At 44.7% G+C, this 19,018-nt stretch overlaps 1 protein-coding gene across 1 annotated transcript in view; it reads left to right on the top strand.

Moving 5' to 3' along the window:
- LOC140389502 (PHD finger protein 13-like) overlaps nt 1-15,264 on the top strand; it is a 55,700-nt gene extending 40,436 nt beyond the window's left edge. Inside the window, exons 4-6 of the mRNA XM_072473648.1 lie at nt 2,253-2,955; nt 8,692-8,742; nt 11,384-15,264. Coding sequence (XP_072329749.1) covers nt 2,253-2,955; nt 8,692-8,742; nt 11,384-11,610 — 981 coding nt within the window. The 3' untranslated portion in view covers nt 11,611-15,264. The remainder of the gene's footprint in view (nt 1-2,252; nt 2,956-8,691; nt 8,743-11,383) is intronic.
- The last annotated feature ends 3,754 nt before the right edge of the window (nt 15,265-19,018 follow it).

The following is a 19,018-nucleotide window of genomic DNA, read 5'->3' on the forward strand; positions in this document are numbered from 1 at the left end:
TTAGTTTTAAATCACCAAAAGATCGATTTACATTCTTTAGATTACAGAGGGAGACTCTAATATACCTTCTGGCTGTGACTGCAACTATCCAGCTCTGAAAACGAAACTAAAACACACCCTGCAGCAAACAGCCTAAAACAAAAGTAAAAAGCTGACAGACAGCCCAGCTCCACCCACTCTCTGACATCACTGCAGTAGTAAACACTCATTTCTTAAAGGTACTCTCTCATGACAATTTCCTCCCACTCACTTAACCTGTGTTCCCAACATTTCTGGTATCTTATTTCCCTCCTCTGTGAAGACAGAACCAAATATGTATTTAGTTGGTCAGCCATAATCTATATGTCAGGGATCTACATTTGTCTTCGCCAACCCTTTTCTCTTCACGTACCTATAGGAGTTTTTATAGTCCGTTTTTATGTTCTTTGCAAGCTTACTCTCGCACTCTTTTTTTCCACTTGGTCCACATTTTCCTGAATTCTAAACTGTTTCCAATCCTAGGGTCTGTTGTTTGTCTTTATATGCTTCTTTCTTGGCTTTAATACTTACTCTAATTTCCCTTGTAAGCCACAGTTTAGCCACCTTTCCTGTTTTACTTTTGCGCCAGACCGGAATAAACAATTGTTGCAGTTCTTCCTTGCGCTCCTTGAATGTTTGCCATTGACTATCCACTGTCGTCCCTTTCAGTAACATTTCCCAATCTATCATAGACAACTTGCATCTCATACCATTGGAATTTCCTTGAAGATTCAGGCATCTAGTCTCAGAATCACTTTTCATCACGATGAAGAATTCTATCACATTATGGTCGCTCATCCTCAAGAAGTTTTGCACAACTAGATTGCCAATGATTCCTTTCTCATTGTACCCAGTCTAGGATGGTCTGTTCGTTAGTTGCTCCTCAAATGTATTGGTCCAGAAAGTCATCCGCATATACGCTCCAGAAATTCCTCTCCGATGGTATTGTGGCTAATTTGGTTTGCCCAATCTATAAACAGATTACAGATGTTCCTTTATTGCATGTGTCTCTAATTTCCTGATTAATGCCATTCCTGGCTTCACTACAGTTTGGGCGTCTATAACCAATCCACGCTAATGTTTATTGCCCCCTGGTGTTTCTCAGCTCTACCCATACAGATTCCACATTGTTGGAGCTAATATCCTTCCTCCTCACTATTGCATTAACTACTTTATCTCATTCTATCAGCATATCCTTCTACTCTTCCTCATGAACATTTTTAAGGTTGAGTTAGATTCTTGCTTGACAAGAGAATCAAAGAGTATCGGGGCTAGACAGGAAAGTGGAGTTAAGGCCAATGTGTTGACTGGTGGAGCAGGCTCGAGGGGCATAATAGCCCTAACCTGTTCCTTATTCATGTGTATACATGTCTACTTCATTCAACCCCTTCACAATTTTAAAGTTTTCTATCGGGCCATCTGACCCTACTCTTTTCCAGAATAAAAATACCAGCAGATACCTTTCACCTTTCTGGATTTGAGAGGTGAATTACCAGCCAGGACTCCTCCATCCACCGTGTGTAAGCAATGTCGTCCTCTTCACACCAATTGCTGACATTGCACTGAATTGGGCAGTCTGTCCTGCTGTGGACCCACGCAGGTTGAGACTATTCAGGGACACATCCATCCTGCCGTCAATCAAAGAGCGTAACACCCACTTGTGGAAATTGCTAGTCTAGTTTAAGAAATCAATCTCTAAAATATGGCCACTTTTAATTTAAACTACTTTCTTGGGTAACTGTCCAATGGACGATTAAATTTTCCAGACCCCGTGTGCCAGTTCTAGATGACGCAAGATGTTGAATCTTGTACCCCATCAAGGGAGAACCACATCTCTGCATGGTCTTCTGATGATTGGCCTTTGGGATTGAGGCTTTCTGACTAAATGGTGAATTGAATTTTGGAGATTACACTAATAGTTTCATGTAGAGAAAGACTGCATCTTTGTATGTGTGTGCATGCAAATCCATAAAATCTGGATGCAAAATTTGATGTTCTGAATAGCAAAACCGAGAAATCTCAGACATGATTTAGGGAAGTGACTTCCTATTGAAGGTACTTGTGATCAGTATTAACATGTGTGGTGTGTAGTTAGCTTGTAGTTGGCATTAGCCCTGGAATTAGTACTTTATTATGTACAGTAAACTCACTGGAAAATGACTAGAAAGACAGTTGATCTTGCTTTTTCTCCTGTGTTTTTTTTTCTCATTCTTTATTTCCTTCTCCCTCCTCAGCACGACCCCTGGATCCATGCAAGTCTGAGTCCTCATAACAGCACTGGGAGCACACTGGACAGCGATAGCTGGGAATCCCCTCGCTCCTCGGACTGCCACATTCTGCACTGCGGCAAAAAAATAAAATGCACAGTGGACAAAGAAGTGATGAAGCGGGCCAAGTCAGACAGCCTACTGCTGGAGCGGCCGAATTTCACCAGCTCCCTGTTTGAAAGTCCAGAGAGAGCCAAGACTGAGAAACTTAAAAAGAAAAAGGTATCCTTGAAGAGGTTAAGTTTGGACGGGGTGAGGAAGAGGAAGAGTCCTGAAAGTGGGAAGAGAATCAGCTTGGAAAACGGTAGGAAGGCTGTGCCCCAGCCACCAGCTGAGATCACTAAACTAATAGAGATCCAACAGACTGTTGTGAAGGCACCCCAGAGTGAGACCGAGTCAGACCAGGAGGCACTTAAACTTTCATGCGAGGCTGAAGAGATCAGCAAACCGAGCTTGGTGCTGGAAAAGTTTGAGAAGGAGGTAGCGGATGCAGAAAGAACTTTGAAGGAAGAGGTGAAAGAACTGCAGGAAGATCGGAAAGAAAAGCCAGAAGCAACAGAAAAGGTAGAACATAAGGAAGCAGAAGAGAAAAAGGAAGCGGAGGAGGAGGAGGAGGAATTGAGCGACGAACTGGGGGTGAGCGAGCCTGATGAGACCACAGTGGACTCTGGTAAGATAATTGAAGGAATTACAATGTAAACATTGGGGGAATGGAGTGAAGTGCAGGGCAGACTCCGAATAAAATAACAATCTAATATCAGAATAATAAAAGGAGAAATCTTCAAGGAGTACTTGGAACTATGATGTTGTTGCCATTACAGAGACCTGGTTGAGGGAAGGGCAGGATTGGCAGCTAAACGTTCCAGGATTTAGATGTTTCAGGCGGGATAGAGGGGATGTAAAAGGGGAGGCGGTGTTGCGCTACTTGTTCGGGAGAATATCACAGCTGTACTGCGAGAGGACACCTCAGAGGGCAGTGAGGCTATATGGGTAGAGATCAGGAATAAGAAGGGTGCAGTCACAATGTTGGGGGTATACTACAGGCCTCCCAACAGCCAGCGGGAGATAGAGGAGCAGATAGGTAGACAGATTTTGGAAAAGAGTAAAAACAACAGGGTTGTGGTGATGGGAGACTTCAACTTCCCCAATATTGACTGGGACTCACTTAGTGCCAGGGGCTTAGACGGGGCGGAGTTTGTAAGGAGCATCCAGGAGGGCTTCTTAAAACAATATGTAGACAGTCCAACTAGGGAAGGGGCGGTGCTGGACCTGGTATTGGGGAATGAGCCCGGCCAGGTGGTAGATGTTTCAGTAGGGGAGCATTTCGGTAACAGTGACCACAATTCAGTAAGTTTTAAAGTACTGGTGGACAAGGATAAGAGTGGTCCTAGGATGAATGTGCTAAATTGGGGGAAGGCTAATTATAACAATGTTAGGCGGGAACTGAAGAACCTAGATTGGGGGCGGATGTTTGAGGGCAAATCAACTTATGACGTGGGAGGCTTTCAAGTGGCAGTTGAAAGGAATACAGGACCGGCATGTTCCTGTGAGGAAGAAAGATAAATCCGGCAATTTTCGGGAACCTTGGATGACGAGTGATATTGTAGGCCTCGTCAAAAAGAAAAAGGAGGCATTTGTCAGGGCTAAAAGGCTGGGAACAGACGAAGCCTGCGTGGAATATAAGGAAAGTAGGAAGGAACTTAAGCAAGGAGTCAGGAGGGCTAGAAGGGGTCACGAAAAGTCATTGGCAAATAGGGTTAAGGAAAATCCCAAGGCTTTTTACACGTACATAAAAAGCAAGAGGGTAGCCAGGGAAAGGGTTGGCCCACTGAAGGATAGGCAAGGGAATCTATGTGTGGAGCCAGAGGAAATGGGCGAGGTACTAAATGAATACTTTGCATCAGTATTCACCAAAGAGAAGGAATTGGTAGATGTTGAGTCTGGAGCAGGGTGTGTCGATAGCCTGGGTCGCATTGTGATCCAAAAAGACGAGGTGTTGGGTGTCTTAAAAAATATTAAGGTAGATAAGTCCCCAGGGCCTGATGGGATCTACCACAGAATACTGAAGGAGGCTGGAGAGGAAATTGCTGAGGCCTTGACAGAAATCTTTGGATCCTCACTGTCTTCAGGGGATGTCCCGGAGGACTGGAGAATAGCCAATGTTGTTCCTCTGTTTAAGAAGGGTAGCAAGGATAATCCCGGGAACTACAGGCCGGTGAGCCTTACTTCAGTGGTAGGGAAATTACTGGAGAGAATTCTTCGAGACATGATCTACTCCCATTTGGAAGCAAATGGACGTATTAGTGAGAGGCAGCACGGTTTTGTGAAGGGGAGGTCGTGTCTCACTAACTTGATAGAGTTTTTCGAGGAGGTCACTAAGATGATTGATGCAGGTAGGGCAGTAGATGTTGTCTATATGGACTTCAGTAAGGCCTTTGACAAGGTCCCTCATGGTAGACTAGTACAAAAGGTGAAGTCACACGGGATCAGGGGTGAGCTGGGAAGGTGGATACAGAACTGGCTAGGCCATAGAAGGCAGAGAGTAGCAATGGAGGGATGCTTTTCTAATTGGAGGGCTGTGACCAGTGGTGTTCCACAGGGATCAGTGCTGGGACCTTTGCTCTTTGTAGTATATATAAATGATTTGGAGGACAATGTAACTGGTCTGATTAGTAAGTTTGCAGACGACACAAAGGTTGGTGGAATTGCAGATAGCGATGAGGACTGTCGGAGGATACAGCAGGATTTAGATTGTCTGGAGACTTGGGTGGAGAGATGGCAGATGGAGTTTAATCCGGACAAATGTGAGGTAATGCATTTTGGAAGGTCTAATGCAGGTAGGGAATATACAGTGAATGGTAGAACCCTCAAGAGTATTGAAAGTCAAAGAGATCTAGGAGTACAGGTCCACAGGTCATTGAAAGGGGCAACACAGGTGGAGAAGGTAGTCAAGAAGGCATACGGCATGCTTGCCTTCAATGGCCGGGGCATTGAGTATAAGAATTGGCAAGTCATGTTGCAGCTATATAGAACCTTAGTTAGGCCACACTTGGAGTATAGTGTTCAATTCTGGTCGCCACACTACCAGAAGGATGTGGAGGCTTTAGAGAGGGTGCAGAAGAGATTTACCAGAATGTTGCCTGGTATGGAGGGCATTAGCTATGAGGAGCGGTTGAATAAACTCGGTTTGTTCTCACTGGAACGAAGGAGGTTGAGGGGAGACCTGATAGAGGTATACAAAATTATGAGGGGCATAGACAGAGTGGATAGTCAGAGGCTTTTCCCCAGGGTAGAGGGGTCAATTACTAGGGGGCATAGGTTTAAGGTGAGAGGGGCAAGGTTTAGAGTAGATGTACGAGGCAAGTTTTTTACGCAGAGGGTAGTGGGTGCCTGGAACTCGCTACCGGAGGAGGTAGTGGAAGCAGGGACGATAGGGACATTTAAGGGGCATCTTGACAAATATATGAATAGGATGGGAATAGAAGGATACGGACCCAGGAAGTGTAGAAGATTGTAGTTTAGTCGGGCAGCATGGTCGGCACGGGCTTGGAGGGCCGAAGGGCCTGTTCCTGTGCTGTACATTTCTTTGTTCTTTGTTCAACAGGGCTTTTCTCTGTCAAGTTTAAATCTCTAAAGTACCAAAGTTTTGTGTCATTTTCAAACAATCGAAAACCTGAGTGTTTGGTATAAACGGTACTCGGGATAAAGGACTTTGGTTATGCGGAGAGATTGGAGAAGCCAAAATAGTTTTCCTTGAAGCAGAGAAGGTTAAGGGGAGATTTAATAGTGTTGGGAATCATAAGGGGTTTTGCAAGAGGAAATAAGGAGATGTTGCTTGCACTGGCAGGAGGAGTCAGGGGCTGGAGGAGTTGGAATTAAGGTAAATGGCAAAAGAAGCAGAGTGCAGATGGGAATTTCTGGCTCCAGGGTGCCAGGTTTGATTCCGGCTTGGGTCACTGTCTGTGCGGAGTCTGCACATCCTCCCCGTGTGTGCGTGGGTTTCCTCCGGGTGCTCCGGTTTCCTCCCACAGTCCAAAGATGTGCAGGTTAGGTGGATTGGCCATGATAAATTGCCCTTAGTGTTGGGTGGGGTTACTGCGTTATGGGGATAGGGTGGAGGTGTTGACCTTGGGTAGGGTGCTCTTTCCAAGAGCCGGTGCAGACTCGGTGGGCCGAATGGCCTCCTTTTGCACTGTAAATTCTATGTAAATTCTAGAACGGTCTGCCAAGTGTGTTCCTGTGCATTGTGGAGAAACGGGTATTGGGTTCGTCACCCTGTTGGATGTGCAACCTGAGCTTGGTGCTGTGAGCTGCTGCAGCAGTTTGGGGTTCTGTAACTGGGCCTTGGTGAGCTTCAATTAGGGAAGTGGGAAATCGGTTAGATTTTCCTGTCCCAATCATGACCTAAGGATTTCTGTCTACAAAAAGTGCTTCTTTGTGAAGATTGGGTGATGACGAAATGGGGCTGATCTGTGATGTCCCCATTGTTTTTTAAATAAATTTAGAGTAGCCAATTATTTTTCTTTTCCAATTAAGAAACAATTTAGCGTCGCCAATCCAACTAACCAGCACATATTTAGATTGTAAGGCTGAAACCCACACAGACACGGAGAATGTGCAAACTCCACAGCCTAACAGCACAGGGGGGGGGGGGGGGGGCGGCACCTTCAAGTGGGCTGCAGGGCTTCAAGGACTAGACAACATCCCCCCCCCCCCCACCACTGTCGCCCCTGAGCAGAGGCCGTATAATGGTTCTCCTTTTCCATCTGGGGCTGGTTTAGCACAGGGCTAAATTGCTGGCTTTGAAAGCAGACCAAGGCAGGCCAGCAGCACGGTTCAATTCCTGTAACAGCCTCCCTGAACAGGCGCCGGAATGTGGCGACTAGGGGCTTTTCACTAACTTCATTTGAAGCCTACTTGTGACAATAAGCGATTTTCATTTCATTTCATTAAGGTTAATTGGGAAAAGCTATACAAAATCAGAGGGTTCTTCTCCTCTGCAGCCTTGCTGGATCTAAATTCGCCAGATTATTTTAGGCAACATTCTGAATCTAACTTACAATTGCTAATCTTTTATTTTCTCCTATTTGAAAGAGTTAAAGGGCTGGAATTGGTCCCAAGTAGCAGAGCTGAATGGACAATAGGAAGTATCTTGTCCCTTTTGCCCCCCCACCTAACGTACTGACATCAGTCCTTCACCTAAATGCCCAATTTTTAAACTGGGTCTACCTAGACAATGAATGTTATCAAGTTATCCAACAAGATGGCATTGGTTGCGCTGGAGCACGCCATCATGCTGGTGGGTCGGCTGGGCCCAGAGGGCACCTAGGGGCGGTGCCCTGGGGGGGGGGGGGGGGGGAAACGACATCCATAGGACCTGTGGCCCGAAGTTCACAGTGGGCACATGCGCAGCTGCATGGCTGCCTTGCAGGCCGCAGCAATCCCCCTCCCCTCAGCCCACTCCCCCGCCAGCGGCACAACTGTCAGCAAACTGGCGATGTTGGACACTTTCCGTACCCCCTCTCTCTCCCTCAACAGCCACGGCGCCGGTTTTTGAAAGCATAAGTGAACTGCGCTGTCGGGAATTCAGCCCATAGGAGGCGGAGAATCGTGGAGGCCCCGGAGAATACCGGGTCAGGCCCGCGAATGACATGGAAACAGTGTATACTGTATTTGCATTTCGGAACCCATTGGTGCCGCTATTGATGTGATGGAGAATTGCGGTTTGGCGTCAAATCGGCACCCACTGTGTTTTGGGCGTCGGAACTCTCCACCCAATCGCGTTTCCTGATTTTGGTGTCAGCCGACAGAGAATCCCACCCACTATTTTTCAGAAGAGCAGGGATTTGTTCCTGGTATCTTGCTCAATTTTTACCCCTCAAACAATGTCTAAAATCAGATCTGGTCAATATCACATTGCCATTTGTGGAATCTTGCTGTGTGTAAATTAGTTGCATTTGATCTGAACTTCAAAAATATCTAATTGGCTGTAAAGTGTTAAGGGTAACTGAGGCCATAAAGATGCAGTAGAAATGCAAGTTTTGTTTCTATCAGCTACGCGGCAAAGGGAGTTTGCATTGACTGCTGGCCTACGTTGGCTGTGATGGGATCTGCTGGAATGTTCTCTTGGATTTGTACATTCAAGACCTTCGTGCACCTACTTATTCTGAACATTGGTCTCAATCTGAATGCTGGTGGTCTCTGCTTGTGGAACAAGGATTCCTTGGTTTGAAACAGAGATTGATTTTTTTTTGATCGATAAGGGTATTGAGGGATATGAGACCTAGATAGACAGGTGAAATGAAGTTGGGATCTAATCTCAATGAGAATTTTGAAGACTTTCTTTAAATGAAGCACCACCCTTCAGAAGGGAGATGACTAACTCAGTGTTATATTTACTTTACAGGTCCTCCTTCTGACCGAGACACCGTCTCCACAGAAAACTTCAAGATTGAAGGTAAATTTAATGATGGACCTGCTGATAGTGAGGTTGAATAGACAACCTTTGTGTCTCTATTTTAGAAAAGTTCAGAATATCGCCCCGAGATATATTCTCTCAATCTTTTTAAACCACAGTACACCCTATCCGTTTAGTTTTATTTTCCAGGATCTCAAAACCATTGAACTCTTGAAGAACCCAAGCCAAATGCTCCCTAACATGCATTTGATTTAATAATAATAATCTTTATTGTCATAAGCAGGCTTACATTAACACTGCAATGAAGTTACTGTGAAAATCCCCGAGTCGCCACTTTCCGGCGCCTGTTCGGATACACGGAGGGAGAATTCGGAATGTCCAAATTACCTAACAGCACGTTTTTCGGGACTTGTGGGAGGAAACCGGAGCACCCGGAGGAAACCCAGGCAGACACTGGGAGAACAGCCCAAGCCAAGAATTGAACCTGCGACCCTGGTGCTGTGAAGCAACAGTGCTAACCATCTCTTCACTTCTACTCTCTTTGAACCCTGCACTTGGGTGTCCAAATTTTCTTGTAAATATTTCTAGCACGGTCCTCCAACTCTTTCCTTCCTGGCTAACAACTGGAATGTCTGAGGCCATTCACTCCTCATTTCATGGACAAGGCCATGTTGCCCATCCCTAATTGTCCTTGAACCAACTGGCTTGTTAGATCATTTCCAAGAACTGTTAAAAGTCAAACACATTGCGGTGGGTCTGGAATCACCGGTCAGATCAGGTCAGGACGGCAGATTTCCTTCCCTAAAGGACTTTAGTGGACCAGATGTTTTTTTGGTGACGGTCAATAATAGTTGTCATGGTCACCATTACTGAGACTAGCTCCATATTCCAGATTTATTCACGGAATTTAAATTCCACCAGCTGCCGTGGTGGGATTTGAGCCAGTGACCCCAGTGCATTAGCCTGGGCTCCTGGATTACTAGTCTAGTGATATTAACATCATACCACTGTCTACCCCAAGTCAATTAATCAAGTTTAACATAACTCATTTGATCCCAATAGGAGTACCATGTACAGTTCTTGCTGACATGTTATAAAAAGTACATAGAGGCACTGGGAAAGAGAATTATACCAGAACTAAGGACCTCCTTCTCAAAGGCAATTAGGGATGGGCAAAAAATGCTGGTCTTGCCAGTGATGCACACGTCCCGAGAAAGAATTTTTAAAAACTTACCAGAACTGTTTGATTTGCTTTTGTATAACTCCCTCAATGCTTTTAGTGATTTAAGAATTTGTACTTGAACGTCCCTTTGCTTTACAAAGAACAATACAGCACAGGAACAGGCCCTTCGGCCCTCCATGTCTGTACTGGTCATGATACCACCCGTGGCCAAAGCCCTCAGCACTTCCTTGTGATGTATCTCCCTATACCCATCCTATCCTTGTATTTGCCGAGATGCCTTTTGAACGCCATTAATGTATTTGCTTCCACAACCTCCCCTGGCAGCGTGTTCCAGGCACTCGCCACTCTCTGCGTTTAAAAACCTGCCTCGCACATCTCTAAACTTTGCCCCATAGACCTTAAACCTATGCCCCCTGATGACTGACCTCTCCACCCTGGGAAAGAGTGCCTGCCCATCCACTCTATCCATGCCCCTCATAATCTTGTAGATATCTATCAGGTCAATCCCACCTCGGAGGGGGATTGCTGCGGCCTGCAAGGCAGCCATGCAGCTGCGCATGTGCCCACTGTGAACTTCGGGCCACAGGTCCTATGGATGTCCCCCCCCCCCCCCCCCCCCCCCCCCCCCAGGGCACCGCCCCTAGGTGCCCTCTGGGCCCAGCCGACCCACCAGCATGATGGCGTGTTCCAAGTGCGGCCTTACCAAGGTTCTATACAACTGTAGCATGACTTGTCAGTTTTTATACTCTAAGCTCCGTCAAATGAAGGCAAGCATTCCGTATGCTTTCTTGACTGCCTTGTCCACTTGTGTTGTCACTTTTAAAGATCTGTGGACCTGCACACCCAGATCTCTCTGACTTTCTATATTCCTAAGAATTTTGCCATTTACGGTATATTTCCCCTCTATGTTCGATCTACCAAAATGCATTATCTCACATTTGTCCGGATTAAACTCCGTTTGCCATTTCTCTGCCCAAGTCTCCAACCTATGTCCTACTGTATCCTCTGACAATCCTCAACACTATCTGCCACTCCACCAACCTTGGTGTCATCCTCGAGCTTACTAATCAGACCAGCTATATGTTCCTCCAAATTGTTTATGTATACTATAAATAACAGAGGCCCCAACACAATCCCTGAGGAACACCACTAGTCACAACTTTCCATTCAGAAAAACACCCTTCTACTGCTACCTTTCTGTGACCGAGTCAGTTCTGTATCCATCTTGCCACCAAAGTGGTATTTACCTATTTCATTTCATTTTTGACCTTCCTTTTCTTACCAAAATGTAATTCTTAACACTTACTCTATATTGAAATCCATCTGTCAATTATATGCCCATTCTGCAAGTTTCTTAATGTCATCTTGTAATGTGTTACGGTCCTCCTCGGTGTGGACTATTCCCCTGCCCACCCCAGTTTGGGATCAGCCTCCAATCTAGATGCCATTCTTGTTGATGTTGAGGATCTGATCTGTTGACCATTTGGCTCCTTTCAGATGACGACTCCTGGGATCTGATCACGTGTTTCTGTATGAAGCCATTTGCCGGCAGGCCGATGATTGAATGCAATGAGTGTGGGACTTGGATCCACCTCTCTTGCGCTAAAATCAGAAAATCAAATGTTCCTGAGGTTTTCATCTGCCAGAAATGTAAGGACTCCAAGCAGGACATTAGGAGGTCCAATCGAGCTCGAACCGGGCCCAAGAAACGCTTCAGTGAATGACTAGTCCGAGGCCTGGCGATTCTATCAGGCCATACAGACAATCATGCAAAATGTCGAAGGTGCTTTGAGAATTTTGTGGGACCAACTGTACCCTATCTGGTCAGGCGTTGAACATCTGCCTTCTTGATAAAACTCAGTGGTGCAGGATTCACCGTACATTGAATGTGTATATAATCTACCTGTTCTCAATCACCCAAATCCTTCGCAATCTCCTCCTCTTTTGATAGTAATCTCATTAAAATCTGTGACTTAGAGACTGGACCAAGACAGTGACCTGTTCTGCACTGTCCTATTTAAAATAGATCTGTGATTAAGAAGCAGGACTTCTAGTAAAGAGATGCCAGGAAATGCCATGGATTATTTGTTACTGTTGGTGTTGATTCTGCCCAATGTCAGCGGAACAAAGGGTATAAGTGAGTTTTGGTACTTTTCAGAGGACTGCCAGTGAATGGGGTTGGAGGGTTCGGGAATAATGGGGATGGTTTTTGTGTTATAGCAATGTCATTCAAACATGCCATTGAGCATAAACCTGGCCGAGAAGCCTTTCCTGAACTTTGGTTAGACCACCTTATAAGAAAGAGAGAACCAATCGCCAAAGATTAAAATGGTCATGTAAGTTGGCTGAGGCCTTGAGTTTGAGAAGTCGCTATGCAAACATCTAGGTGTAGAGTTCTGTTAATATGTCACGCTGTCAACCTTTGGATAGGTGTGTGGTTCAACGCACCACATTTTGTCCCTTTTTATTTCCTGTTCCTCCCATCCTAGTCAGAAAAATGCAATTCGAATTTTTTATTAAGTAATGGAAATTGGTTGTTAGAAATTGTTTCTGGTGCGATTAGTTTCTAGGTAGCTTGTTTACAGAAACGTTAATCTTCAAAGTTCTTCTTCCACTCCCCAAACTCCTCCTGATGACCAAGTACATGGTGCAATATTGAACCAAACAGGCAGCTCAACTTCACGAGGTTATGGGTAGGGGGAACCGGTTAGGTCTTCCCATGGAGTAATGTGCTAGTGTGGACGGCAAGAAAAGCTAATATGGATCCCTCCATATTCTCATGTTGCATGTGCCCATTTGTTGGGTTATCTAAAAATGCAACACTAGTCAGGCATGCGTCAGAGCAAAGGTTCCTGCCACACCCCATTAGTATAACTCTTGTTAATATGATGGACCATAGACTTTGGCAATCTCACCCTCAAGTGCTTGGTTGGTATAATGCTGTTTAATGCTGCCTTAATCTATTTGCAATCACGCAAATAGTTACACAGCAACCTCTCAATAAATCCATCTCTTCACAAACTCATCCAGAACCATTTGAGCTGTAGTAACACCCAACTCCAGTTTCAGATTCTATCTTTTCAAGCGTCAGGTGTTGCTGGACAAAGCACTTTATCTGTATTACACTGGGGTACAGTACTGGTGGGGACAGGTCTGTCACTGTATAACACTGGGTACAGTACTGGTGGGGATGGGTCTGTCACTGTATAACACTGGGGTACAGTACTGGTGGGGACGAGTCTGTCACTATAACACTAGGGTACAGTACTGGTGCAGACCGGTCTGCCGCTGTATAACACTTGGTACAGTACGGGTGAGGACGGGTCTGTCGCTGTATAACACTGGGGTACAGTTCTGGTGGGGATGGGTCTATCACTGTATAACACTGGGGTACAGTACTGGTGGGGACAGGTCTATCACTGTATAACACTGGGGTACAGTACTGGTGGGGACAGGCCTGTCGCTGAGACTGGGGTACAGTACTGGTGGATATGGGTCTGTTACTATTGACTGGTCTGTCACTGTATAACACTGGGATACAGTACTGGTGGGGACAGGTCTGTGACTGTATAACACTGGGGTACAGTACTGGTGGGGACAGGTCTGTCACTGGATAACACTGGGATACAGTACTGGTGGGGACAGGTCTGTGACTGTATAACACTGGGGTACAGTACTGGTGGGGACAGGTCTGTGACTGTATAACACTGGGGTACAGTACTGGTGGGGACAGGTCTGTGACTGTATAACACTGGGATACAGTACTGGTGGGGACAGGCAAGTTTGTTACTGGATGCACAAATCTTTAAAAGTGTTAATGCAGCTCTGTTCTTCTGAAGGTACTGCCAATTCTAACTGTAGACCTTTTTTATGTGTATTGCGACAAGTGTTATGGGCTTTTTATTTTAGACCAATGCCATTCCTCTGAATGTGTTTGATGTTTAATACTGCGAGGGCCTGACACCGACCAGCTGGTAAGAGACTGGCTGGATGCACTTGGGACTGAATTTCTACCCATCAAGTGTCCTATCTTTGGAAGAGTTATTTTTTACTGTGTCCATTGCCTTCAGCGAGCACAGAAGATTCACCCAGGGTCCTGTGTTGCTGTTGGAATTGTGTCCTCGTAGTGTTTTGATTTGAGATGACTTTTGTTTTTGCTTATCAGGATATCTGTACAAGGTACAGAGTTGAACTTCACCTGCTTAAGACTGAATCGCTTGGGGTGGGGGGGGGAAATGATTTTGGTTTTAGTCTTAACAATGTTTCACAGGAGGCAATGGATGTGAGTTTCAGATGAAACTCTGGGTGAAAATCAGGGATGTGGTATTACTTTGTCCTCGCAGAGTTTGAAATACAGTGAACAACATGTTTTAATATAAAGTTTTCTGCTTTTAGAAACTTTGCCCTTTAAAGGGATGGTGATCGTGAAGGGACATCCCCTTGGCGGCTCAGTTGATCAACACACAGTCCAGTGTGACTTCCGGCCTGTGCTGAAATGCCTCATCTCCGTTTCCTTGGGGTTAAGGGTGTAGCATTGATCTCTCATGCCCTGCCTGACTTTCTCCCCAGTAAACCCTTCCCTGAATGCTGCATTTGTGCTGACTTTGGCCACAAAGGGAATCTGGTGTGTGTGTGTAGGGTCAGGGGGTGGGGTTGTTAAGGTCTAATGGGATGGGGCAGTGGGGGTGAGAGAATGAACAGCACAGCCACAGAAGTCCGAGCAAGGGTTTTTGATGCAGTCACTATCCCTTCGCGGAAGCTCCAAGGATTTTTAAACTACAACAAAGTTACACCTTTGTCTTGGTATTTGGCACAGTGTCACAATTTGCTGTGTGTTGTTACATTTGTAAATACACCGGAAACTGAACTGTAAATAATTCAGTTTAAAATCAAAGGCAGATATTATGGGATAGATGCATTGAAGTTACTTGGGATGTGGTTTAAATTGCACTAAACCTTGCATCATGAGAATCACCAGAGGGGGTCAGCCCTCAACTTGTGTTACTTTGTACAAATGTAAGATAAATTGAGTACTGCATTTGTAAAGTGCAGGCTGTGTTTAAGATGTACCTGTTTATTCCTTGAGGCCAATTTTTTGTGTGGAAATGATTTGTATTTTCTGTATGTACCACCTTGATTTGTTTTAATGCAGGCAGAGAGGGAGTGGGAGAGATGGAAATCATTTTAAAATGCGCCTCCTACCCTCTCCCTCTGCCTCCTTTCTGTAAAGGCCTCTCGGGCCAGAGCCAAGCCTGGGTAGGCCTTAAGCGGTTGCCCTTCTGATTTTTATTTTAGGCAACCTCTTATCACTTGCATTACCACACATTGGCTGGTTTTCTACTTCTGGCAGGTAAAATAAAATCTACATTGAATATAAATCTCAGCAATCTGGCGTTAATATTTCCACCACGGGAGTGATTTATTGTGGGTGCCTGATTGAGGCACCAGCCACTGTCCATTATCTGTCTGTGTCAGCAAGCTATCTGACTGTTGCATTTGTCTCAAGTGCAGTTCTGTCTGTACAGTGGAGCTGACAATACAATGTGTTTAAAGTGATGAATTAACTCGATCAGGTTTTACATAGAACACGCACAAAAGGCTGATTGTTGGGGGTCAACTTAAATGTTTAAGACTGAGATTGATATAACGTTTTGGTAAGTGTATCAAGGGATATGAGCTGATGGTAGTAGAATGTGTACGAGATCAGTCATGATTCAAAAAATATTTTTATTGAAGAATATTGTTAATAAATGCCGTATCATCCCAATTTGGAGCGTACATATTAACGAGGACCACTGACGAGTCCGCCAAAGGCCCACTAATAATCACACATCTGCCATTTGGATCCGCCAAGATCTTGGCAGCCGGAAAAGAAAGCCTTGATTGTGCATCCCCCTTGCATTCCAAATGACCAGTTGAATTATGGGTCTTTCACCTTTCTTCTCTCTCTCTTTCCCTCCCCCCCCCCCCGCCCCCCAAATCAAAAAAACCCAGAGTCGGCCATTTCCACCACGAGGAGTAGTCCAGCAATTACTTCTTGCATGCAGACACCGGGCCCACCCACGATGGCTGCCAATCCCTCCCTCATGATAAAACCAAGAACAAGCTGTAGCTACTGTGAGAAAACTATCCCTGCCCCCCCCCCCCCCCCCCACCTGCCAGCCTCCCAACAATACCACACCTAAGTAAACAATCAATCCACCAAAAGATGAACATCCCCTACCCATCTACCCCAGACTAAAGAAAAACCTAACCTCGTTATCTAAAACTACTCTGAAATAATGCACTGCAGTTACCCCCACCACTCCGCTCCTGTTAGCTAACTCTTCAGCCCACCCAGAGTAAAGGCAAATAAATAGCCGTAACAACCAACCCCCTGCCTGCGTCCAACTTTAATAATCAAATAAACAACACCCATCCCACACCAGAACAAAAACAAACTTGCACAAGAAAACCTAACAAAACCCCATAACCACAAGCCCTCCCCAATAATACAAAAACCTTGTGAAGATTACAATTAGCTCACACCTAGCTTATACTTCCTGATAAAAGCATTTGCCTCCTCTGGCGCATCAAAATAAGTCCTTTGAATGATAAGTCACTCAGAGGCCTGCAGGGTATACCACCCCAAATCAAATTTTACTCTTTTATAACGTGGCATTGGAATTCATGGAGTGCATGATGGATGGTTTCTTGGAGCAATATATTATGGAGCCACCAACCAAGGAACAGGCTATTTTAGATTTAGTATTATGGAACGAAGAAGGGTTGATAAATAGTCTTGTCGTTCATGATCCTCTTGGAAGGAGCGATCACAGCATGCTAGAATTTCAAATTCAGATTAAGCGAGAGAGGACAGAGTGCCATATTAGAGTTTTAGCATTGGGCAGAGGTAATTATATAGGCCTGAGGAAAGAGTTGGCCCAACCAGACTGGGCACAAATAATTGAGGGTAGAATAGTTGAGGAACTATGGCAGATGTTCAGGGAGATATTAAATACCTCTCAATTGAAGTATATTCCTCACGGGCAGAGGAATTGAAAAAGGGAGAAAAAGTTCCATGGCTAAGCAAGGAAGACATAAAAGCCAAGGCATATCATACTGTGAAAAATAGTGGTAAGCTGGAGGATAGGGAGAACTTTTCAGCAAAAGGCAATAAAAATAAAATCAAAAGTGCTAAGATGAACTATGAAAGGAAACTAGCAGAAAACATAAACACTGATACCAAAAGTTTCTGTAAGTATATAACGAGGAAGAGAATAGCTAGAGTAAATGTTAGCCCTTGAGAGGACTATACTGGTGAGGTAATAATGAGGAACACTGAAATGGCGGAGGCCCTGAACCAATATGTTGCCTGTCTTCACAGTAGAAGATAATAAACATTTTCTAAAAACTACAGCAGAAGAACTTGGGTGCAATACCCATCACTAGAGAGACGTTATTGATTAAGCTAATAGGATTAAAGGCAGATACGTCTCCAGGACCTGATGCCTGTGCCCTAGGGTAATTAACAGAGATTGTGGATGCATTGGTTATGATATTTCAGAATTCCCTGGCTTCTGGAAGAGTTCCTGTGGATTGGAAACACGCTAATGTGATGCCCCTATTCATACAGGGAGAGAGGCAAAAAGTAAGAAACTATAGACTGGTTAGCTTGACCTCTGTGTTGGGGAAGTTGTTGGAATCGATTAAGGAGGAACATTTGGAAAGACGAAGCTCAATCCACCAGTGTCAGCATGGTTTTATGAAGAGTAAGTCTGCTTGACAAATTGCTTGAGTTCTTTGCGGACGTAACCAGCAAGATGGATAAGGGCAAACCTGTGGATGTGGTATATCTATACTTCGAGAAGGCGTTTGACAAGGTGATGCATAAAAGACTGATCCAGAAGGTGAGATTGCAGGGGATTGGGGGTAGAGTATTAGATTGGATTGAGGATTGGCTGGCTGACAAAGCAGAGGGCCAGGATAAATGGGTCTTTCTCTGGCTGGTGAATTGTAACTAGTGGGGTGCTGCAGAGGTCAGTCCTCGGACCTATGCTGTTCACAAGTTTTGCAATGTTGTTTCTGACCCAGGTTTCTCACACTCAAAACTGAATGCTAAATTTTACCATGTTATGGTCACTGTTACCTGGAAGATTATTTACTCTGAGATTGTTCACCACCTGCCTCATTACACATTACCAGATCCATAATTGCCTGATCCCTGTTTGGATCTGCAACATATTGATCTACGAAACTCCTGAAGACACTCTATGAATTCTTCCTCATGGCTACCTCTACCAATTTACATTAACACTGCAATGAAGTTAATGTGAAAATGTATTTTACATCCCTCATTATCTCCTGATTTATTCTCCGTCCTACAATATAGCTACAACTAACAGGCCCATCGACTACTCCCGCCAGTGCCTTGTCGTCTTGTTATTTCATAGGGATTCTATATCTTCTGATCAAAGATCAATTCTTGCTATTGTTATTCCATTTTGTACTAACAAAACTACCCCAGCTCTCTTTCCTTCCTGCCTGTCCTTATGAAACATCACATACCTTAAACATTTAGTTCCCAGTTTTGATCTCCTTATAACTAAGTCTCTGTAATCGCGACAAGATCATACCCATTAACCTCAATTTATGCCATTATTTTTGCCTCTTTACCATTTTTCGTCCTTTTAGACCCTATTTGTTGCTTTTTTAAAAAAATTGTTTGTACATTCATTCTGGGTATCATAACCTAAAATAATTATCTTGCAATGTTGTCATATCCTTTTGCTTTGTAAGCCTACACATGGTCTCTCCAGAACCATCCCCTCTCTATTTAGTGAAAAGGCCTCTACTTCCGTAGTTATGCGGTTTTGCAAGATCACTCTTCCTAGCACGGGTCAGATGTCGGCTGTGCCAATGATACAACCCCCACTTTCCCCAGTACCCCACAAACTGAAACCCACTTCTCCCACACCAGTCTTTAACCACGTATTCATCTCTCTAATTTTATGTACCCTACACCAATCTGCACAGCTCAGGTAATAATCCAAGGATTAAAAAGCCTTTGAGGTTCTGTTGTTTAATTTGATGCCTAGGTCCTCAAACTCTGTGCAAAATTTCTCCTTCTTTTACACCTATTGTTGTTCCCTA

The sequence above is a fragment of the Scyliorhinus torazame genome, chromosome 14 (genome assembly GCF_047496885.1).
Source record: "Scyliorhinus torazame isolate Kashiwa2021f chromosome 14, sScyTor2.1, whole genome shotgun sequence".
NCBI lineage: Eukaryota > Metazoa > Chordata > Chondrichthyes > Carcharhiniformes > Scyliorhinidae > Scyliorhinus > Scyliorhinus torazame.